The following is a 25,484-nucleotide window of genomic DNA, read 5'->3' as shown; positions in this document are numbered from 1 at the left end:
CTAAGCAAGAGGTGATGAGGAGGGGGCAAGCTAGGTGGTGCAGTGGATAAAGCACCGGCCCTGGATTCAGGAGGACCTGAGTTCAAATACAACCTCCGACACTTGACACTTGACACTTATTAGCTGTGTGACCCTGGGCAAGTCATTTAACCTGCCTTGGATATTTAAGACAATTGGGGTTAAATGACTTGCCCAGGGTCACATAGCTAGTAAGAGTCTGAGATGAGATTTGAATTCAGGTCTTCACAACTCCACTGTGCCACCTAACTGCCGCTGATATTATCCTTATTGTCTAAATCATATAACCATTTTGAGTTTCTCACTCTCTTCTTAACCCCTTACAAGATATCTGGTTTCAGACTCACTGTAGGCGCTCACTGGGGAAAGGAGAAGACAATGGAAGATGATGTCAATAGGTTTTGAGAGAAAAAGCAAAGAAAAAATAATTCCATCAAAGTTCACAAAGAAGATGTGGAAACAACATTTACTTGAAAAGCTTCCAGGGAAATATCTGAACAGGAAAAATCAAGAGATTTTCAGAATGGAGGCAGAAACGAACTCAAGGCACACATTCCTCACCTTGTTTCTCTTTTTCTTTTAGTGGATCAGTATTGTAGACTCGGAATCCATTTTCCATACCACATGCAAAGCAACCTAAAACAAGAAATGAAAGAGAAGCATATGAATAGATTTTGTGGGATTATTAACTAATCAAATCACGCCCAAAGAATAAAATAGATGTGAAATCTGAAAAATAAAGGAGTCTTATAAGAGTAAATTAGAGTATCAGAGTATACTCTTATAAGGGTAAATTAGAATTCAGCTTCTCAAATATTTAGTTCATAACATTTTTTAAAATTATTACTTATTTCAAAAGATAATCAGCCCTTCCCTCATATAGAAAGAAAAACAAAATTCCCTGTTCCAACTACACATATCCAAGCATAAGAGATCCCCACAGCAGTCATGTCCAAAAAATATCTCAATCTATACTGAGTTTAAATGTCTCTCAGGAAATAAGAGATCCATTTCATCAAAATCTTCTGAAATCAAGGTGATTATTAGGTGATAATCAAGGTACTGATCAGAGTACCTCACACTTTCAGAGTCTAATGTCTTTACATTGTTATTTTTGTATGAATTGCTCTCTTGGTTCTGCTCACTTCACTACATTATTTCATATAACTCTTCCCCAAGTTTCTGTGAAACCAGCCCTCTCATTTTTTACAGCACAATTATATCCCATCTAACATTAACATGTCAGAATTGATGGGCTCCCCTTCAATTCTTTGACACCTCAAACGGAACTACTATAAATATTTTTGTATATGTGGGTTCCTCGTCTCTCCCTTTAATCTCGTTAGGGTATGTGGTATAGTTGGATCAAAAGGTATGCACTGTTCAATAGCTTTTTGAGCATAGCTCCAAATTTCTTTTCAGAATGGCTAGACCAGTTGATAGCTCTACCAGAAGAAGAATAATGTACTTGTTTGTCCACAGCCCCTCTAACATTTGTCATTTTCCTTTTTGTCAACTTTACCAATCTAAAGGCTGTGAGGTAAAACCTCAGAGTTGTTTTTATTTGCATTTCTCTAATTACTGGTAACTTCAATTATCATCTCTATGAAAGTGACCCCAGGGGGCAGCTAGGTGGCACAGTGGATAGAGCGCCAGCCCTGGATGCAGGAGGACCTGAATCCAAATCCAGCCTCAGACACTTGACACTTACTAGCTGTGTGACCCTGGACAAGTGACTTAACACTCAGTGCCCCCCGAAAAAAAAAGAGAGAGAAAATCTCTTAGATGAACCCTATAGTTCTTTCCAGTTTAGAATCTCTGAGAACGTGGGAAAGAAAGTGACTCCCAGATCTATTTATCTACCTCTATCCTGAGCTGCAGTTTCCCATCACAAACTGCCTCTTAGTCATCTTGAATTGAATGTCCCTTAATCATTTCAAACTCAACATGTTAAAAACTGAACTCATCATTTCTAAAAATCCTACTTTTGTCCCAACTTCCTATTACTATTAACATCACTCATATGTGGTCCCCTTTTCTCTACTCATACAACCTATGCTGGTGTAAGCCCTCATCACCTCACACCAGGACTGCTTTCAGACTCTCCCCACTACAATCTACTCTCCTCAGTTGCCAGAGTGTTCTTCCTAAAGTACAGGTTTGACCATCACCCTCTCTACTCAATAAACTCCAGTAGGTCCTATTACCATCAGGATCAAATAGAAAATTTTCCAGTCTTCTTTCACTTTACTTTCTTCAATATACTCCTCAAACACAACCTCCATCCCTTGACTCTATGCCTTTTCGCTACACAATTTTTTGCATAACTGTCTCCATCTAAGTGAGAGCTCCATGAGAAAAAAAGACCATGTTTGCCTTTCTTTGTTTCTCCAGTGCTTATGACAGTGTCACAGTAAGTACTTCCTAAATGCTTACTGACTGAATAAAACAATTCTTAGGAAAGTCCAATGTCTCTTTTTTTCCTACTATAATGTCTACTATACTTCCTACTATAATGACTCTAGTGGATTGAGGAATCCACTAGAAATTGGGCTTCCCTCTAAAACTACTCATTCTCCTGACTTCGGTATTTCTGTCTATAATACTAATTGTTCACTTAATTTCCCTCTCTAAATGCTAATTTAGTCTGGCAAATTGATATAGACTGACCATCATAGCCAAGAACACCTAGGGAGCTCATGAGCTAAAAACCAAAATGCTCTCTAACACCTTGAGGTTAACCTGGAATTTGGGGGAGGGTTGGGGGTGCAGGGTAGTAGAATGTAGCTGTGCTGTAAGAGACTAGCCTGCCATTGTAAATAGGAGTTAAGAGAGCATTTCCTGAGTCTATGTGTGCTATAATATAATCAAAAAACCTTATAAAAAAATCAAGAAGCATTATTTTTAATGGAGAAACACTGGAAGAATCTCCAGTATGATCAGGAGTTAACTACAAATCAATCAACAAATATTTATTCATCACTCAAGTGCAGCTATCCTAGCCTAGCTGCTGTTCCTACATTACTCTGATGTCTCTGTTTCACTTTCCTCACCTTAGAATTTCCTCTTAGAATCCCTAGCTTCCTTCAAGACTAAGTTCAACTCCACTAATGCATTGTTGGTGGAGTTGTGAACGGATCCAACTATTCTGGAGAGCAATTTGGAACTATGCCCAAAGAGCTATGGGGCTGTGCATACCCTTTGACCCAATACTACTAGGTCTGTATCCCAAAGAGATCATAAAAAAAGGAAAAGGACGCACATGTACAAAAACATTTATAGCAGCTCTCTGTGGTGGCTTCAAAGAACTGGAAACTGAGGGGAATAGCTGAACAAGTTGTATTATATGAATGTAATAGAATACTATTGGGCTGTAAGAAATAATGAGCAGGCAGATTTCAGAAAAACCTGGAAAGACTTAAGTGGACTGATGCTGAGTGAAGTGAGCAGAACCAGGAGAACATTGTACACAGTAACAGCAACACTGGGCAATGATCAACTGTGATAGACTTGGCTCTTCTCAGCAATACAATGATCTAAGACAATTCCAAAGGACTCATGATGGAAAATGCTCTCCACATCCAGAAAAAAAGAACTGTGGAATCTGAATGCAGACTGAACCATACTGTTTCTACTTTGGGGCGGGGGGGCTCCTTTTTCTTTTTTGAGGTTTTTCCCTTTTGTTCTGATCCCTCTTTCACAACATGACTAATGTAGAAATATGTTTAATGTGATTGCACATATATAACCTATATCAGATTGCTTGCTGTCTTGGGGGAGGGGGGAGGAAAAGGAGGGAGAAAAATTTGGAACTAGAAATCTTATGAAAACAAATGATATGGGGCAGCTAGGCGGTGCAGTGGATAGAGCACCAGCCCTGGATTCAGGAGTACCTGAGTTCAAATCCAGCCTCAGACATTTAACACTTACTAGCTTTGTGACTCTGGGCAAGTCACTTAACCCCAAATGCCTCACTGAAAAAACAAATAAACAAAACAAATGATGAAATCTATCTTTACATGTAACTGGAAAAAATAAAATACTATTAATATTGAAAACAGAAAGAAAAATAAATAAAAAGTCTGTTTGCTCCTCTATTTGGGACCCTTTCCTTTAGAATGCATCCCAGACCTGTGTCTTTAAATAAACTTCTTTCTGACCAAAAAAAAATTCTAAGTTCAACTCAACTGCCGCCTTCTTCAGGTAACACCTCCCAGATCATACAGCTGCTGGTATCTATCCCTCTAAGGTGACTTTCCATCTACTCCATATTGTACCTATGATTGTACATATTTCCCCCATTAATAGGTAAGCTCCTTGAGAGCAGGAATTGTATTTGCTTTTTCTTTGCATTTCCTCCCAGTGCTCAACACAGTGCCTGGCATTTGGTTAAGTAAGGCATTTAGGCAAGCAGATAAGAGTACTGGTCTTGGAGTCAGTAAGACCCAAGTTCAAATCCTGTCTTAGACACTCACTAGTTGTGTGATCCTGGACAAGTCATTTATCCTCTCTGTGCCTCAGTGTCCTCACCTGTAAAATGGGAATAATAATGTTGTTATGAGGGTTAAATGAGATATATATGTAAAGCGTTTTGCAAACCTTAAGGCACTATATAAATGCTAGTTATCACTGATAGTAATTACAACAGTAAATGCTGGTTGATTAAGCCCTGACTGCATGCCAAGAACTGAGCCAAACTAGGGATACAAAAAGTAAAAAGTCTCAGCCTTCAAGAAGCCTGAATTTGAATGGGGAAAACAATATGTACAGAAACAGGCACATACAAAATAGACAAAGTAAATGGAGGGGCAGCTAGGTGGCACAGTGGATAGAGCAACGGCCCTGGAGTCAGGAGTACCTGAGTTCAAATCCGGCCTCAGACACTTAACACTTTACTAGCTGTGTGACCCTGGGCAAGTCACTTAACCCCAATTGCCTCACTAAAAAAAACAAACAAACAAAGTAAATGGAAAGTTAACTAGTAGGGAAAAGGGACTAATAGCTGGGGGGATCAGGAATGACCTACAGAAGAAGTTGACATTTGAGCTAAGGTTTAAAGAAAGCCTACAGGATTCTAGGAGGTAGAGGTATGGTAGAAGAATATTCCAGGTATGGGGAGAGTCAGTGCAAAGGCACAATGAAAGAAAATGAAACATCCTATGTAAGGAACAGCAAGAAGGACAGTGTTACTGTTTGTGGAAGGGAGTAAGAGAAAACTGCAGCACTGATGGAGTGAGTTAGAGCAAAATAGGAGAGTAGACTAAAATGGGTAGAAAAAGAAGCCTTCAAAACCAGCCATGAAACAGGGCCAAAGCTAGAGCAACTAGTCAGTTGTCAAAAACATTGTTCTGATCCGAAAGATAGAGATTTTCAAGAAATTGTTGAGGCATATTTTTGCTCTTCAATGAGAACTTTAAAGTGCTACTTTTCTTTCTTTTCTTCCTGGCTCTCCCTACCCAGAGCCAGTCTTCTGTCTTCATACCAGTGTGCTGCCAAATACAACTAGAGAAATTGACACAACTGTGTCAACTAGGTACCATACAAATTTATATTACTTAATGTCTACTGCACCCTCGCTGCTGATAGCAAAATGTAATGGCCTTTTCTCAGCTTTCATCCTCCTTGACCTCTCTGCTGAATTTGGCACGGTTGACCATTCCTTCCATTTGTTCTTCGCCAGGCTCCACTTCTGACTCTCTAGACTTCAAAGACACCTATGGTGTAAAATTCAAATTAAACTGGATCCCTGAAGGTAGCACATTGACTTAGTTATCTACGAATTAACTATTTTTCTTGTATTTTAATTTGTTTTGTTAAACATTTTCCCATTACATTTATTCTGGTTTTGGTTGCATTCCCAGCTATGAGTTTGATACCTGTGCTCTACAAGCTTCTACTGAACCATCCTCACTTTGGAAATTCAATCCACCCCTGAAATTCTCATACTGCAGATTACACTCTGCCCCTTCTGTCTCTATTACTAACTGCTAGTTTCTCCATCTCCTGGATGTCTCAGACATTTTGCACTCACCAGAAAAAAAAACTCATTAATTCCTCTACACCCACTACTCTTTGAAACTCTTTATTAAGAGGAAATTCACAACCTTGACATTATCCTCTCTCAACCTCCATTAAATTTATTAAGTCTTAACAATTCCACAAGCAAATCTCTTGCATCTGTCTCCTTTCTCTCCATAGTCACTTAAGCATCACCAGCCCCTCATCCCCTCTCAACCAAACTATTTAAACAGCTTCCTAAATGGACTCCTATATTCCAGCCTTTCCCTTTTCCAATGCATCTTCCACATAGCTGCTAAGATAATGTCTCCAACCCCTTCTTAAGAACCTTCAATTATTCTCTATTAATTCCAGGATAAAATACAGCTTGCATTAAAGACCATTCAAAATCTAGCTCCAACTTATTTTTCCAGGTAAATTTCACAGAACTCACTGTGGAGAACAGTCATGATGACACACTAGAGGGAGCATTATAAACAAATTCCCAACATTCTCCTCCAAACAACTTTAAAATATCACATCAAACTAAATTCTGGAGTAGCAAAGCCAACAAAAGGTCAGGATGAGGCACTTTTCCAGACCAAGACAACTTGGAAGGTCAGAAGGAAAGATCAATGACAGTGTAGAGTGGGGCAGGGAGCGGGGTGGAGAGGTACTGTCCATAGAGGCAACACTACCAAGTATGTGCTTTGAGAGTGTAGCAGTAGAAAGGACAGAGGCAGTAGCAGCAGAAGCAGAAGTAGTAACAGCTTCAGGAGGTATCACCACCCAGAGACAGTAAGGGGATCTGACAATTGTTAGAAAGAGATTACAAGGGATCCCTAACACAGGCTCTTGGTAGAGACTTGGCAACTCCATGTTGATTACTCAGTTGTGGGTCACAGTTACAATGTGGAGAGAAGCATTTGGGTCCCAAGGGAGCATGGTTCCAGTTCCAGGGCAGAAGCTCCAGTTCCTGATAGCAGCTTCAGAGCACAGAGGAGCACTGGTGCTTGCTGTCACAAGGGAGCAGGGTAAGGACCAGAAAGCAGACCAGGAGAACAGTGACACCTCTCCCCAGAGTGCAGCATAAAAACTTGAAAACCCCCCAGAACCAGCTGTGAAAACAAGGCAAAAAAGACTCAAACATGGGATAGTGACCTTCCCCACCCCTAGAAGTGAGCAGAACCCAACTCAAACATGAAGTTCAAAGTCAAAAAAATAAGCTAGTAAAAACAGACTGACAATAAAGTTACTATGGAGACACAGAAGCTCAAGACACAACATGAGAAGGAAATGACATAAAAACATCTACAAGCAAAGTTTCAAAAGAAAAAAAAATGCAGACTGGACACAAGCCCAACAAGAATTCCTGGAAGAATTAAAGAAAGCAATTTTTTTAAAGGAAAAAATTATTTTAAAAATAAAATAAGATAGAAGAAATGAGAGGAATAGAAGAAAATTATGAAAAGAAAATTAACAGTTTCATAAAAGAGGGACAAAAAATTGCTACAGAAAATAACTCCTCAAAAAGCAGAATTGGCCAACTGGAAGAGGTAGAAAATCTTTCTGAAGAAAATAATTCCTTAAAAATTAGAATAAAACAAAGTCAAAAGAATGGGGAAAAATAGAAGAAAATGTGAAATATCTCATCAGAAAAACAAATTATCTGGAAAACAGATTTAGGAGGGATATTTTAAGAATTACTGGATTTCTTAAAAGCCATGATCAAAAAAGGGCATAAACATCATATTTCAAGAATTTATCAAGGAAAACTGCCCTGATATCCTAGAAACAGAGGGTAAAATAGAAATTGAAAGAATCCACTGATCAACACCTGAAAGAGATCCCACAATGAAAATTCCCAGTAATATTATTATAGCCAAATTCCAGAGCTTCCAGGTCAAAGAGAAAATAACTTCAAGCAGCCATAAAGAAATTCATAAATAAGGTCCCTAAGAAAAAATCCCAAGGACCAAATGGAATTGCAAGTGAATTCTAGCAAACATTTAAAGAATAATTAATCCCAATACTATATAAACTATATGGAAAAACAGATAAAGGAATTCCTACAAATTCCTTCTACGATACAAATATGGTTTTGATAACTAATCCAAGGAGAGAAAAAGAACAGAGAAAGAAAATTATAACCCAGTTTTCCTAATGAACTGTGTAATTTAAAATTCTAAATGTTGGTTCTAATCTGCCCCTCCCCCAGTTTGGGGGGGAAACTGGCTAAAATCACTGATAAATGAGTTTAGGTTTTTTAAGGGTTTATTAAATGATATAAGATAGTAAAGAAAGAGAAAGATCGAGAACAGTTTTCTTATAGCATGGAAACACTAGTCTTCCTAAACCTCCTACTTCTGAAGTCCTCTGCCACCATGCCAATGTCTTACACCAAAAGAGAGAAAACTCTTCTGCCAGCGTTCACTTCTTCCTTCATGTTCTCCTCCCAGAAATGGGAGGCTCTTCAAGCTGATTGGCTAGCATCGTTCAAATTCACTGGTTCACTGGACCTGAAGGTGGTCTCAATGTAAAGTTCAAAGCTTTTAGCTTCTGAGAACAATACCCTCTTAAGTACAAGCCAGATATGCTTACAAGCAAGTCAGCAGTCAGTTACTCTCACCCAATTCAATCAGTTTAGATCAATCTCCAGGTGGGCCCATGAGTATCTGCTAAATCCCCTCATCTACCACATTCCATTATCTTGACACAGAACACTGATGCAAAAATTTTAAATAAAGAACTATCAAGTAGACTGTAGCAATATCACAAAGATCATCCACTATGAACAGGTGGAATTTATACCAGGAATGCAGGACTAGTTCGGTATTAGGAAAACTATCAGCATAATTGACCATATCAGTAGCAAAAACTTTAAAGAAGCAAGAGCTTTTGATACAATATCCATTCCTACTAAAAATACTAAAAAAAAAAAAACCAAAAAACAAAACAAACCAAAAAACCCACGGGAATAAATAGGGCTTTTCTTAAAACGATAAGTAAAATCTAAACTAAGGAGAAGCATTATCTGTAATGGGAACAAATTAGAATCTTTTGCAGTAAGATTAGGGGTGAATTAAGGATGCCCATTATCACCATTATTATCATGCTAGAAATGCTAGCTCTAGCAATAAGATATGATGGTATACTTGGAGAAACCTAGAGAATCATCTAAAAAACTAGCTGAAACAATTAACAACTTTAGCAAAGTTGCAGTATAGAAAACCACAAAAATCAATAGCATCTGTATGCATTACCAACAAAATCCAGCAAGAGGAGATAGAAAAAGAAATTCCACTTAAAATAAATATAGAGAATATAAAATACTTGGAAGTTCACCTGCCAAGAGAAACCTAAGACTATATGAACACAATAACAAACCACTTTTCACCCAGATAAAAACAAAACTAAACAATTAGAGAAATAACAATTGCTTATGGGTAGGCTGTACCAATATAATAAAAATGACAAGTCTGCCTAAATTAATTTATTTATTCAATACAATACTATTCAAACAAAAAAAAGATTTATTTTCTAGAAACAGAAACAACTGTAACAAAATTCATCTGGAAGAATGAAAGGTCAAGAAAATCAAAGGAAATCAATGAAAAAAATGTGAAGGAAAGTGGTCTCACAGTATCAGATTTCAAACTATATTACAAAGTGATAATCATTAAAATAATCTAGTCCTGGCTAAGAAACAGAGTGGTTGGTCAGTACACAATATACAGAGGTAAATGTTCACAATAAACTCAAAGATCCAAGTTTTAATGGGAAGAAATCGCTAGCAATAAAAACTGCAGAGAAAACTGAAAACCAGTCTGGCAGAAATTAATCAATGACCTAACAATGTCAAAATGGGTAAATGATTTAAATATAATGGGTGATATCAAGCAAATTAGGGGAGGATGGAATAAACTAGCTATCAGATCTATGGTTAAGGAAAGCTTTTATAAACAAATAAGAGGAGGCAGCTAGGTGGCACAGTGGATAGAATACTAGCCCTGGGGTCAGGACAACTTAAGTTCAAATCTGACCTCAGACACTTTACACTTACTAGTTGTGTGACCCTAGCCAAGTCACTTAACCTCAACTGCCTGACCAAAAAAATAAAGATAAAATAAACAAATCAGAGAGATTACTGATTGCATAACTACCTCAACCCTCTATTAGAAGTCTAAGGATAGGGGCAGCTAGATGGCGCAGTGGTTAGGGCACTGGCCCTAGATTCAGGAGTACCTGAGTTCAGGTCCAGCCTCAGACACTTGACACTTACTAGCTGTGTGACCATGGGCAAGTCACTTAACCCCCATTGCCTAAAAAAAAAAAAAAAAAAAAGAAGTCTAAGGATATAAAGGAGGGAATGTAATGGAATTTATTAATTTGATCATTGACAATGCTATGCTATGGTTTAGTAAAAATGCAGCAATTCAAACAGTTAAAGAAGAGAATCCAGTTTTTCCAGACCAGAATCCAGACCAGAGTCCAGAATCCAGTTTTCCAGACCAGAATCCAGTTTCCTCCTGATGACATCTTACCACTTCAAGAAGACAAGAGAACTCAGAGACTTTATACGAACTGTTTTGTTTTGTTAGTTTTTACTATCTCTCTTCTGTTATTATATGCCATCTGTAACATGTACTCTCTGCAGAGGTCCTCCCTTTGCAAGACCAATGTCAAAGCGTCGATTCATGAGGACAAAAAAAAAAAAACGCCCCTCTGGACAAAACTTTCCTCTCTTCCTTTTCTATATTGTTGTTCACATATTATTAGTTAGCAATAGTTATTATATTCTGTTATTTTTTACTGTTCCGTCAAGGAAACAATGTGGTAAAAAGTGTCCTAACCGTCGGTTAGTGAATATAGAAAGATGCCAGTTTTTAAAGGACCACCCTTTCCAGGAGGAGACCAATGTCCAGGCATGGGCTACACACGCCAGTCCGGCTGCTAAGCACTCCACTTCCGGGGTGCAAGCTTAAAAGGCAAGGAGAGAACTGAAGTGGGATCTCTTTCCTGCTCTCCTGGTCCGATGACTGGTGCTGCACAAACGGACGCTGACTGGAGTTCGACTCAGCCTAGCTCGCCGTTAGCAGCACGTGCCTGACGCGGCTCTCCCCCCAAAGGTGGCCTTGGGCTTTTGGTGAGTTTTATACGGAATAGAGAATAAGCTTAGACTTAAGACTATTTGTTTTGTATTTCTACTTTCCTATCCCTCTAATCAACATTATCTTGTAACTACCAAACAATAAAAGCTCTAACTAGAGACCAGAAGCTTCTTCCATTTACTAGTCTGGGAGATAAATTAAGGGAAATGTTAAAGAGGGAAGATTAATGCTCTAGTATCCAATTTTAAATCTCACAATAGGGAGTAACAGAGAAGATAAAATGTGTAATTATGATTACATTAAATTTAAAGGGTTTTTGCACAAACACAACCAATGCCTTCAAAATTAGAACAAAAGAAGGAAACTGGAAAAAAGTTTACAGTAGGGGCGGCTAGGTGGCACAGTGGATAGAGCACCGGCCCTGGAGTCAGGAGTACCTGAGTTCAAATACGGCCTCAGACACTTAACACTTACTAGCTGTGTGACCCTGGGCAAGTCACTTAACCCCAATTGCCTCACTAAAAAAAAAAAAGTTTACAGTAAATTTCTCTGGTAAAGACTTAATTTTTCAAATATATTGAGAACTGAGCCAGATTTTTAAAAAATAATAATAAGATCCATTTCCTAATTGACAAATGGTAAAAGAATATGAATAGTTTTCAGAAGAAGAAAATCAAAGCTAGCAAAAGGCATATAAAAATACCAAAAATCACATAAATGCAAATTGAAACAACTCTGGGGCAGCTAGGTGGTGTAGTGGATAAAGCACCGGCCCTGAATTCAGGAGGACCTGAGCTCAAATCCGGCCTCAGACACTTAACATTTACTAGCTGTGTGACACTGGACAAGTCACTTAACCCCAATTGCCCTGCAAAAAAAAAAAGAAAAGAAAAGAAAAGAAACAACTCTGAGGTACCACCTCACACCTACAAAATTGGCTAACATGACAGAAAAGGAAAATGCCAAATGCTGGAGGGCATATGGAAAAAAATAGGAACACTAAAGCACTATTGGCGGAATTGTGAACTGGTCCAAACATTCTGGAGAAAGATTTGGAGCTATCACCAAAGGGCTACAAAACTGAAAATCCTTTGATCCAGCAATACCATAATACCATACTAAGTCTGTATCCCAAAGAGATCAAATAAAAAGGAAAAGGACCTATATGTACAAAAATATTTATAATGGTGGCAAAGAATTAGAAATTGTGAGGACATTCATCACTTGGGGAATGGCTGAACAAATTGTGGTATATGATCGTGATAGAATGTTGTTATATAAGACATGACAAAGGGGATTAAGAAAAACCTGGGAAGACACATCAAGTAATGAAAAGTGAAGAGAGAAGAACACTGTACACAATAAAAGCAATATTTTAACAATGATCAACTTTTAAAGATTTATACAATTGATTGATACAATGAATCAATACAATCCCAAAGGATTAATGATGAAAAATATATCTACTGGGGCAGCTAGGTAGCCCAGTGGATAAAGCACTGGCCCTGGATTCAGGAGGACCTGAGTTCAAATCCAGCCTCAGACACTTGACACTTACTAGCTGTGTGACCCTGGGCAAGTCACTTAACCCCCATTGCCCCACCAAAAAAAAAAGAAAAGAAAAGAAAAGAAAAATATATCTACCTCCAGAGAAAGTACTGATAAACTTTAAATGGAGATTGAATCTTAATTTTTCCACTTTATTTTTCTTAGGTTGGTTTGGGTTTTTGTTTTGTTTTGTTTTGTTTTGCAACATGGTTAATAAGGAAATAGGTTTTATATGAAAAAATAATGATAAACAAGTAAAAATAATGAAATGCAAATATCTACAAAATACAAATATATATACATACCTACCTAAAAAAAAATCCTCACTGTGTTCCATCCAAACTGACCTTATTTTCACATCCCACATGTGACATTCCATCTGCCACCTATGCACCATTACATAGACTGGCTACCATTCCTGGAATATACTACCTCTTTATTTCTACTTGGGTTCATTTATTTTTTATTTTGTCTTTGTATCCCCAGTACATATTAAAGGTGCTTAATAAATCTTTGGTAAACTGGATACTTTATAAAACTAGACAAAATAACAACATAATTCATATGGAGGAACACAAAATGAAAAGCAAGGAAATAATGAAGAGAATTTGCCATTACAAAATTTCAAATATCTTAAAGTAATACCCCCAAAACTATTTACTACTGAACAAAAACAGAGAAATTGATCAGTGAAATAATAATCAGTGGAATAGATAAGCAATACAGTCTTTAATAAACCTAAGAACATAAAATGCTAGGGAAAGAACTCTATTCAACAAGAGATTATAAGAAAACTTCAGTGCAGTCTGGCAGAAAATAGGTTTAGATTGGGTTTCTTATACTGTATACCAACATAAACTTCAAATATATAACAACTTTAAAGTTTGCAAAGCATTTTACTTAATTAATTTGATTCTCAAAAGAGTCCTATCAGGAAGGTACTATCATTCTCATTTACAGATGAGGGAGCTGAGGATAAGAGAGGTTAAGTGACTTACTCAGGGTTACACAGCTATTAAAAGTGTAAGGAGGGCTGTATAACCCTGGGCAAGTCACTTAACCCTCACTGCCCCACCAAAAAAAAAAAGGGTAAGGAGGGATTTGAACTCATATCTGTCTGACTCAAAAGTGGAGTACTAAACCACCTACCTTCTCAAACCTGCCCTTCCTCCCACTCTCTCATTCATTTATTACTTCCCTTCACATACTCCAAGCTCCAGTCAAACTGGGATATTTGTTTCCCTGGATGTGACATTCCATCTCCCATTTGCTATTTTCAGCTCCATCCCTAGCTCCCCTCAAGTGCCAGCTCTTTCAAGAAGCTACCCTACCCTACCCTACTCCCAATACTGACTATTTTGCATATATCCTATATTTACTGATTTGTGAACATGTTGCTGCATTCAACATGAGGTCTTTGAAGGCAGGCACTGTCTCATTTATATATATGTATTCCCAATACCTAACATAGAACCTAGCACATAGCTGGTACTTAATAAATGCTCATTTATTGATTCGGTTCTCTTAAGATTAAACTGAAATTTCAAACAACAAACAAGTATTTACTAAGTACCTATTATATGCCAGGTACTGTTAGGTGCTGGGGACACAAAAACAAAAGTTACATGCAAAATAGATACAAAATTGATACAGGATAATTGGGGAATCAGGAATAATTAAGAAAGATTTATTATAGAAGATTAGTGCAGATATCCTTGGAAGAAACTAAGGTTTCCAGTAGAAGGAAAAAGGAGTAAATTCCAGGTATGAAGGGTAGAAAAGTCTGGAGGCAAAGGCCTGGAGATAGAAGAGTAAGAAAAGGTCAGTTTGACCACACCATTGGTATTTGTGAGGGGAAATAATATGTAAGAAACCTAGAAAAATAGTTTGGCATCATGTTGTAATGGTTCTAAATTTTAAACTAGGAGTAATTATTTTAGTAACAAAGCCACTGGAGTTTACTCTACACTGAAATGACATGGTAACTTTGGTATCAATGTGAAGGATGGACTAGAATAAGGGGAGGACACCTGTGGCAGAAAGACTAAATAGGAGGATACTGCAATATATCAGGCAAAGGATGATAAGAATCTAAACTCTTGGATGGTGGCTATGTAAGTAACTTACTCATGGGATTTTGTGAAGACAAACCCAACAAGATTTGGCAACATACTAAAATAAGTGAGGTAAGAGTAAGGGGTTGAGGATGACATCAAAGTTGTACCTTCACAGTGGAAGGATTGTGGTGCTTGTGACAGAAATAGGAAGTTCAGTAATTCCAGGGGAAAAGAGAAGAAAATTATTTCTACTTTGGACGTTAAAGAATTGGAAACAAAGCAGATGCCAATTGAATGGGGAATGACTAAACAAACTGTGGTATATGAATATTGTGAAATCTTACTGTGTCAAAAGAAATGCAAATGTGAAGAAATAGAAAAGCATAGAAAGATCTATATGAACTGATGCAGAGTGAAGTAAGTAGAACCGAGAAAACAATATACACAACATAAATGCAGAGAATAACCACACACAAAATCTAAACTGAATGTAGCAAAATCATAAAGATCAAGTATGACTGGAAAGAAGACATATCAAAGAACACTCCCAACCCACCCCTTTGTGAGAGGTCCACAGACATCGCACAATGCATATGTCTTCAGACTTTTTCAATGTATTGATCAGTTGTGTTTTTTCCTCTTTTTTCCATCAAAAAATATGGAATGGTTCTCCAAAAAGTAAAGCGGGAGGGATACTGCAGAAAACTATGATGATATAAAAAAATAAAAGAAATTATTTAAGAAAAGGAAAGGGGGTGGCTAGGTGGCGTAGTGGATAAAGCACTGGCCCTGGATTCAGGAGGACCTGAGTTCAAATCCGGCCTCAGACACTTGACACTAGCTGTGTGACCCTGGGCAAGTCACTTAACCCCCATTGCCCCACCAAAAAAAAAAAAAAAAAGGAAAGGAAAAAAAAGAAATTAAAACGCCCAGAATCTAGAGATGGAGTAAGACCTGTGTCAGTGTGTCACCTATGTCACAAACTACATGGAAGGGTATAAGGTGTTAAGAAGACTGGAAAGGTAGAATTTAAAATTTGATCCTAGAGGTGGATAGGAAGCCACTGGAGTTTTTTAAGTATGGGGGGGGGGGCCCAGGTGTGTGTGTAAAATGGTCAGAACTATGCGTTAGCAACACACTGATAGCTGAGTGGAAGATTGGCAAGAGTGAGACTCTCCAGACTACAAGAAGTAGTTCAGGTTTAAAGTTAAGAGGGCCTTGTCTCAGAGTAAGACATAATTTTGTGTGTGTGTGTGAGAGGCAATTGGGGTTAAGTGACTTGCCCAGGGTCACACAGCCAGTAAGTGTCAAGTATCTGAGACCCGATTTGAACTCAGGTCCTCCTGAATCCAGGGCCGGTGCTCTATCCACTGCACCACCCAGCTGCCCCCATAATTTTATATTAAAGTATATTAATCTATAAAACCTATATCAAATTGCTTACTCTCTCTGGGAGGAGGGAAGGCATGAGAAAATTTGAAACTCTTTTTTAAAAAGTAAATGTTGGGGCAGCTAGGTGGCGCAGTGGATAGAGCACCAGCCCTGGAGTCAGGAATACCTGAGTTCAAATCCAGCCTCAGACACTTAACACTTACTAGCTGTGTGACACTGGGCAAGTCACTTAACCCCAATTGCCTCACCAAAAAATAAAAATTAAATAAAAAAATTAAAAGTAAATGTTAAAATTGTCTTTATATGTAATTGGGAAAAAATTATTTTTTTAAATAGTCTGTTAATCTAACAGTCTGTATCATATAGTTGTTCTACAAACATATAATTGTTTCTATTAAAAAATTACATTTTTTATCTTAACTCAAAAATTTAATTCACTTTATCATTTATACATTTGTCTTAATGTTTGTAACCATAAATCAATGTTTACCTTGGAAATAATTTTCAAAAAAAGCTATTTACCAACCAAACTAAATTTGATTATGCTTAATTTTTACCTGCTTCTTTCTAAAACCAATTTCTTTCTTGTATACACTTATTTACATGTTATCTCCCAGATAAAATGTAAACCCTTAATGAGCAGGATCAATTTTACTTCTGTCTTTGTATCCAATTCCCAGCAAGTAGCAAGCAATTAATAAATGTTTGTTGACTGAATGACACAAACATCTTACATTTGCATATCACTTAATTCAACAAAGCTATTTCAAATCAACTACTTTCTATCTACTTCAAAGTGATTATCTTCACTAACACGATTATATCAGGACTTATTCCACCTCTTCAAAAGATTAAGTTTCTAATAGTATACAGAAAGGAAAAAAAACTAATTTATTTTTGATAACCACTATTTGTTTATTTGTTTCTTGACTATAAACCATGTTAACTAATAATGTCGGAAAATATTTATAAAATACTTCTCTCTCCCCAAAAGTTTATAACAAAAGGCTAAAATCTTTCACTTCTCCCAGTAAACCCCACCTCCACAAATGAATTGTTAGGAAAAAATACAAAATAACTACAAAGTAAAAGACCATAGCTAGAATTCTGGCTCTGCCATTTTCTATCAGTTTGAATTTGGGCAAGTCACTTAATATTGTGGGCCTCAGGGGCAGCTAGGTGCCTCAGAGCACCTGCCCTGGATTCAGGAGGACCTAAGTTCAAATCCGACCTCAGACACTTAACACTTACTAGTTGTGTGACCCTGGGCAAGTCACTTAACCCCAATTGCCTCACTTAAAAAAATATATATTGTGGGCCTCAAAACCTCATTTGAAAAATGAAGTGATTAGACTCAATATTTAGGGTCCCTTCCTGCTCCAAGCCCAAGATCCTATTACTATGAATAATGATATAAAAAAGGGATCTAAGACCCAAAATCTATTTTTATGAACACCATCATCCCCAACATTGCTTTAAACTTAATACTGTACCTAAAAGTCAGAATAATACAGAACTTAAAGTCAGAATTACTCTCAAGATTTTCTTCAAATCTCGCATATAAAATAAAGTTCTCAAGGTTATTTGATTACATTACTAAAAAAAGTGAGTGTGGGGAGGAAGTGAGGATGGTGGACAACTGTCTCCTGCCAACAACGATTTAAACTATTAAGTGGCAATTTTTTTTATTAGGATTCATATTAAGAGGAAGGTGAATACAACTACAGGTAGCTTCTGTGACAGTCGCTGTAAGTCTTGTTTGTAGGAAACCTGAAAATGGAAAAGTGTTTGGGAAATTAAACGTGTCTCATTACTGTCTCTATTTTACTAGGAGTTTTCCTAAGATGGGGGGGGGGGGGCGCAGAGGGCGTTATTTGGAACAAATCATTAGTTCAAGCCAAAGTCTTTTGGTTTTAAAAGGATGAGTTTTCTGTAGTCAAAATTGCCGCGGTTCAAGCAAAGGTGAATAGGCGAACCATAAAAGGTAGGAATTTGGGGGGGGGGGTGCGGCGGCGCATCAGGAAGAGGGTGAGACCTACACAGAGAGGAAGAGGAGAGAAAGAAAAGGGGATTCCAAGCAGAGAAGAATGGATAAAATCGTAGGCCTAATAGAAAAGAAAAACTGCCCCCAGGGTTCCCAGGCCTTCTCATTCCTCCTCTTTCGCCTCCCACTCTCCAGGCTCAGGGTCTTAAAGACAGGTGGACTGAGGCAGGAGCTGGGGTTGGCTAGGCCGGAGTGAAGGCCCAGGATCCGGCCAGAGCCGCCCCGCTCCCCTGGCCGGGCCGCAGGTCCGTGGGGTAGAGGAGAGAGCCGAAGCCGTTACCAAACAGCTCTGCAGGGCCGAGAGAAAGAAGGGAGCTGCGCAAAAACCGGGACAGGCGAGGCTAAAGGGTACAACGGGTTGACAAAAGCCAGTCGACGCGGTCTCCTCACCGTGGTCCTGGTTGAAGCCTGCGAAGAGGAGCCCATTGCCGTGAGGGTTACAAGGCAACAGGTTCATGGCGCTTCCGTGAGTCCGGCCGAGGCCAGTCACCGCCTCATCATCGCCTCCAGGTGCCGCTCACCAGGAGAAAGCAAAATCTTGTCAGCCAACCGTAGGACCTCCTTCCTCCTTTTCTCTGCCACAGCCCCAAAATGCTAGGCCAGGAAGCGGCAGGCGGGACAGGCTGCCTGCCTGAAGAGCGCGGCTTCTCCAACTAGTGAGTTCCCCAGCACCGCCAGGGAGCCCCGCCGAGCGCCGAGCACATCCACCCGCCACAGGACAGGGAAAAGGAGCAAGCGCCGAACACCCGCCCCCACCTGACCTCCCACTGAGCCAAGGGCGGGGCATTTTCCCCCTTAGGGTGAGAAGGGGTGTGTTCTCACTGGTGACGTTCTACCTACCTCCTGGGTTCTTAACCGGGAGTCTGTGGGTAGATTTTAGGGGGGTCCGTGAACTTGAATGGGAAAAATTGAATCTTTATTTTCACAATAACTGGTTACTATTGTAATTTTTTAAATTTTGTTTTATGCATTTAAAAACATTATATTGAGAAAGGGTTCTTAGGCTTCACAAGACTGCCAAAGTGGCCATGACACACAAAAAAAGCTTAAGAACCCGCAACCTCCTTTGTGAAGTGTAAAACCAGCCATACCCTCTAGAGTGAGAAGACCTCTTTAGATAGTTATTTATGTGTGAGAAAAAAAAACAACTGTTTCGGTAGTGCTGGGGCTATCCCCCGCCCAAATCTTAGGACTGTGCTCACAAAGGACTACCTCAAATTCAGGTTAGAATGCAAGTTCCCAACCCTGAAAGGGGCTTAGGAGTCCCCACAAATGTGTTTATCTTTCTTTAATAGCCAGAAAACAAATCTTCCAAGTGAAAGCATTTAATGAAATGGCATAGTAATAAGAATAGAAACAAATTATTTCCCATCTAAACCTAGGGTACAGTCTCCCACAAAGACATATAACACCAATAAGAGTAGACACCATGACATGGAGGTGAGGAGAAGTGGTAGGGCACAGTGTGGAAGAGAAACCTAGGCTTCCAGTGCTAAAGGACCATTAATGCCTTGGATATCTTTTTCAAAGGAATGTGGGGCACTGCCATACTCTTTTAGTTTAGAGCCCATAGACTTTCTCTTGCTACAATTCTTTTAGAGAAGGCAGAAATTCTTACCTGGAAATAGCAAAAAGCCTCCTGTCAGGTTTTTCTGTTTGTCCTCTCAGGGTCTTAGCCACAATGTCAATCATCTCCCTCACAGAAGGAAAGTCTATTTCATGATCTATTGTCTCCTATCAAGATAGGTCATTGCACTTAATCTGAGTTAAACTGAATTTTAGTGGTTGTTTTGTCTTGTTTTTGTTTTTTAATTGGCGTTATTGTAGCTGTTGTTATATTATTTCTCTGGAATTAGTTCAATCATGAAATATTTATTAAAGGCCTAATGTGCCATACTTTCAGAAAGAACTAGAACCGTTATCCTAGCTCAGTTCTACCTCTCTTCCCTATCTCCCCCATACCCCGCCACTCCATTCTCAGCTCTGAAACCTGTCATCTCCCCAAGTACCCAGAATCCCAACTCCAGGCACCAAGCTTTCTTTTCAAACCTTTTTCTAAACAGAAGGTTGGGTCTCTGGAGGCAATGTCCTTGAATTCCAGTCTCATTGTATGGAAGCAAATGTCTCCTACAATCATATATCTATATTGTTACAAGTAGAAGACAGGAAGAAATTCCTTCCCTACCCACCTTGCTGTACTCTTCTAGATGTTTAACTAGTCTTCAAGAGCTGAGCTCCTCCACAGTTGGTTCTATTTTCAGCTGAATCCCCTCTGTCCTGCCCATTTGTCCTCATAAATGAGTAGGCAGAGAAAAGGAATCCAGAGACTATTAATTCAAGGGCAAGCCTATTATCTCTGCCAATCCTCAATCTAGTTTCCTGACTCTTTAATATACAAATGTGGCCACATAATGTGGACTTTTTATCTCTACACACTTAACAAACTGCAGATGGGCCACTCAAAATCAGACACTGAATTTCATCAATTGAATGGGGTTATTTAATTGATATGGGGTTCTGATCAACCATACTCAATACATATTCATGTACCACATTTTGTTTAACCACTTCCCATTCTGTAGACATTCCACTTTGTTTCCGGTTTATTTTTACCACAAAAACTGCTATTAGGAATAGATACATATGTGTGTATGCATGTGGGTACATATATGAAAGAAACAAGACAATGTGATATAGTGAATATAGAATTAGTTTTTGCAGAGTGGTACAATGGGAAAATGTATTCCTCTGTAGTCAAAAGTCCTGGATTCAAGTTCTGCCTCTGACACATACTGCCCCTGTGACCCTGGGAAGGTCATACAACCCCCAGGCAACCCTCAAGATTTGCCTTGGTAAAGGTAAATTCCTTAGTAGAAATTCCCTATACCAATTAAATCATCAATATAAACAAAAAATTGAACCTGTCTTTCAAATATAACACTTTGTCACAATAATTAGTTCATTTTAAGTGACTTGTCCATGTAATGAATTGATTCCAATCAGGACAAAAATCAATGTTTCTTTATTCCCAGGTCAGTGCTCTTTCCACTATATCACATGACTATTATCAGTCATTATTAAAAGTTATTAGGGCAGCTAGGTGGCACAGTAGATAGAACACCGGCCCTGGATTCAGGAGGACCTGAGTTCAAATCTGGCCTCAGACACTTAACACTTACTAGCTGTGTGACCCTGGGCAAGTCACTTAACCCCAATTGCCCTGACCCCCCCAAAAAAATTATCATATTTTTTATGCAAGGCATAATGTTCTCCTTACTGCTTTACTTTCTGGTCCACTCCAGCACCACACTGGTTGCCTTGCCCCCTGAGGCCTACTCAATGCTTAATCCTTGCCTACATTAGCCATATCAGAAGTCTCAGCCACAATTTTAACTTCCCTCTAGTCAGCTCTAACTTCACAGTGGTTATCTCCCCTCTCCCCTCTCCTTCCCCCTAGCCTTTATGTGTTGTTTTCCCTCATTAGAATACAAGCTCCTTAATCGAAGACCCATCTGGTCTTCTTGTTTTTGTATCTCCAGTGTACATAGTAAGCACTTAATAAATGCTGTAATCCAGTCTAAACTAATCTCTGCCACTTAATCCCTGCTCCTAATTCTAGCCTCAATTCTCCACATAGCAGTCCTTCAAATATTTGAAGTAAATATAATATCTTCCCTCCTTAAATCTTTGTTTCTCCAGCCTAGACCAATCCTTGAATGTTATTATTTCCAGTGCCCTCAACAACCTCATCATCCTTCTCTGGACATAATTTATCTTGTCACTGGCATTCCCAAGTGTCATCCTAACACCTGAACACAGTACCTCAGAATTGTTCTAACCACAACACTCTGGTCTATTAATGAAGCCTAAGAGTTCATACTTTATGATTTCAGAGTCATAGATCTAAAAATTAGAAGGACTCTCAGGGATCATCAAATTGAATCCATATCCAAATCAGAATTGAATTCACCTGGAAAATGACCGTCCAACTCTGGTTAAAGACCTCCACTGATATAGAACACATTAACTCCTTGTCATGGGGTGCAGAGCACCCCAGAAGTTCTCTGGGGCACATCAAGGAAACTTCTCCTTGAGAAACTAAACCAGAGGACAGATAATGCCTAGAGAGATAAGTGGTACCAAATCTGAGCTAGCTTCAGATTCCCACCCTTCATTCTGGTCTCCCTTACCCTGGGGAGATAAATTTGGGTGTGGCTGCGGCCTTTGTGTCCTGAAGAGGGATCCATAGCCACCCCTCACCCAATTCCTCTAGTCACTACCAGTGGGGGATGGTCCTCCACTCCTCACCCAATTCCCCCAGCTACCACCAGTGGGGGATGGTTCTCCCTCACTAAAGGAACTTTCCACAGTCAAATGGTAACCCCTCCCCCATCAGTCTTCTATAAAAGTACCTGCCAAGGGCAGCTAGGTGGCACAATGGATAAAGCGTTGGCCCTGGATTCAGGAGGACCTGAGTTCAAATCCAGCATCAGACCCTTGACACATACTAGCTGTGTGACCCTGGGCAAAGTCACTTAACCCTCACTGCCCCACAAAAAACAAAAAACAAAAACAAAATTAAAAAAAAAATACCTGCCATTCTCCTGTTCGAGAAGATTGGTACCTCTGAGCCACGTGCTTTGTGCCTATCTCCCCATGAGAAGTCCAAGGATTTCTGTCATGGTTTCCCTTCCCTCCACCCTTCCCTAACCTTGCCCCTAAATAAACTACCACCTTATTCCAACTACTTTTGTGTGCAAGAGGGTATAATTCTTTAAAGAGGAATTCCTAAGAACCCCAACCCCTAACCTAACCTGTAACCCATTTTCCACCATTACATTTTGGTGCCCGAACGTCTGAAGGGACACAGGATTTCCCTCTTTCCTCTTAGCACACAAAACTGGGGGGGTGGGAACCTCCCTTCTGGGTTTCCTTTCTCCCTCTCCCGCCTGACTCAACTTCCCGTTTGAGTCACAGACAGGTAGAGAGAGGATCAGCTTTCGCATGCGACAGCAGAGGGCAGCCTGAGTCTCCCTCCCTCACTGAAAGCTCAACCAGACGTCTGGACCACGCTTGGCACACAAAACCTGGAGGTAAGGCCTTACCTTCTGGGTTTCTCTTCTCCCTCTCCCACCGGACTCAACCTTCCCATTTGAGTCACAGAGAGGTAGAGATGGTCGGCGTCTGCAGGACAGCAGAGAGCAGCCTGGGACTCCTAGATGTCCAAACCACGCTCAGACCCTCAGACTACATGTTTCTGGGTAAGAACTCATGCTTATGTGCCTATCCCTTGGTGCTCTGCTCTTGGTTCAGACCATTCTCCTTAGACAGTAGTTATGGGACAGAAAGGGAGCGTTCTGAAAAATTCACCTCTAGGGTGTATCCTAAGAGATTGGACTAAACTAGAACTTAAAAATCTGAGAAAGAGATGCATGATACATTTTTGTAACAATTTATGGCCACATTATCCGCTAGGAAGTGAAGGAAACTGGACTGTACACGGTACCCTTAATTATAATACCATCTTGCAATTGGACAAGTTTTGTAAGCGTGAAGGGAGATGGACAGAGATTCCATACATATCGGCTTTTATGACTTTAAGCCAGAAGTCAAAGGGAAAGGATGAGGTCCCCTTGCCGGTTGAGAATCACCGCAAGTCCAAGCAATTAGCTAACCATTCGGGCACCTCCTCTGAGACCTCAGCCCCTCCTGCTCCTCAAACTCATTCCCTACCTGTTTCTCCTTTCACTCCTTCTTCCCTGCCTGCTTCCATACCTATGGGTCAACCACTGTCATATCACTCTATGACTGAGACCTCCCCTTGCCCACCGGCTGATCTCAGAACCAATTTCCTGTGCCACACGGGGAGTGGATGTCAGTATCCTTCTATCCTGCTCTACCCCATTTACAATCTTGGGGAACTCCAATACGTTCCCATTTCTCCTGTTTTTTCCATTCAGCAGCCGACCCCATCTGCTTTACCTAATCTGCAGTCGCCTATGGCCATCTCCTTCTCCCCTCCCCCACCTACTCCACAGCCAAAGACTGTCACCCCTCCCCCACTGGGCCCTTCCCCCAATCCTCTATGTCCACCTGACCTATCTCCACAACCAGCTTCACCCAGGTCCTTACCAGCATCTCCCACTGCTTCCCTGCTTCCATTAAGGGAATTTCCCATTGGGAAGGGCACAACATTAAGGCATGTTCCTTTTTCCATAAGCAGGTCATCTCAGATTAAAGAGAAATTGGGGAGCTACTCAGAGAACCCCACAAATTCATAGATGGCTTTAAGTCTGTGACACTGGAGTTTGACCTTTCCTGGACCGATATGCAAATTATTCTTGCCAGCTGTTGTACCCCTGATGAGAAAAAAACAGATTTGGGACCTGGCGGTACAAATTGGGGATGAACACTCGCAGGTTGGAAATTGGGTTGGGGTCCCTGGATTTACAGCTGTCCCAGTTGTAGAACTGAGATGGAACTATGATAACAGGGAAGACAGGGCTTGTAGAAATCACATGGTCACTTGCCTGATTGAGGAAATGAGAAGGGGGGTCAAGAAACAAGTCAATTATGGAAAGGTTGTGGGAGATAACACAGGGATCTGATGAAAATCCCGCTGTCTTCATGAGCCGTTTAGTGGACTCTCTGAAGAAATACACCAACATAGACCCCCAAAGAGATGTAGGAATAACTGTCCTCAATATTCATTTTATCAGCCAGTCTGCTCCTGAAATTAGGAGAGAACTCCAGAAGTTAGACTGGGGTCCCCAGATCCCATCCTCACAACTCTTTGACATTGCTTTTAAGATTTTTAATAGGGGGCAGTTAGATGACGCAGTGGTTAAAGCACCGGCCCTGAATTCAGGAGTACCTGAGTTCAAATCCGGCCTCAGACACTTGACACTTACTTGCTGTGTGACCCTGGGCAAGTCACTTAATCCCCCATTGCCTGCAAAAAAAAAAAAAATTTTAATAACAGGGACCTTGCAGTAGCCAAAGAGAGAGAAAAGATGGCTCGTGCCCACTCCATAGACCAAGCTTCTATAATAGCAGCAGCCATCACCACATCTACTACCAGCAGAACTCTGGCTGGCCGAGATTCTGGCAGCCGCAGTAAACCGGGAGCAGAAGTGGGGGATGCCGCATGAAGGTGAGGCCAGCTCTCCTACCTCTTTGTCCCCAGGGCAGCACCCAAGAGATCTGCTTAGCGAAAATCCAGTGCTCTGCAACTTGCTCTCCTGGCCAGCACCTTGTCAGGCCCATGGCCAAGCTGGACATAGGAGGCAAGCCTGGGAATGGTTTTGGGGTGACCTC

The 25,484-nt window shown here is 40.0% G+C and overlaps 1 protein-coding gene across 4 annotated transcripts in view; it reads right to left on the bottom strand.

Moving 5' to 3' along the window:
- WDR45B (WD repeat domain 45B) overlaps positions 1-25,484 on the bottom strand; it is a 94,667-nt gene that overhangs the window by 38,316 nt on the left and 30,867 nt on the right. For 2 of the 4 annotated variants that reach the window (XM_044005370.1, XM_044005374.1), the window contains exons 1-2: positions 18,558-18,874; positions 580-654 (exon numbers count right to left, since the gene is read on the bottom strand). In XM_044005370.1, coding sequence (XP_043861305.1) covers positions 580-654; positions 18,558-18,624 — 142 coding nt within the window. In that variant the 5' untranslated portion in view covers positions 18,625-18,874. Of the gene's footprint in view, positions 1-579; positions 655-4,493; positions 4,549-18,557; positions 18,875-25,484 lie in introns of those variants that run through there. The other 2 variants (XM_044005372.1, XM_044005373.1) reach the window with 2 other exon arrangements.

The sequence above is a fragment of the Dromiciops gliroides genome, chromosome 4 (genome assembly GCF_019393635.1).
Source record: "Dromiciops gliroides isolate mDroGli1 chromosome 4, mDroGli1.pri, whole genome shotgun sequence".
Classification (NCBI taxonomy): domain Eukaryota; kingdom Metazoa; phylum Chordata; class Mammalia; order Microbiotheria; family Microbiotheriidae; genus Dromiciops; species Dromiciops gliroides.
Note: the sequence above shows the minus strand (reverse complement) of the source record. Positions and strands in the feature narration are given on the sequence as shown.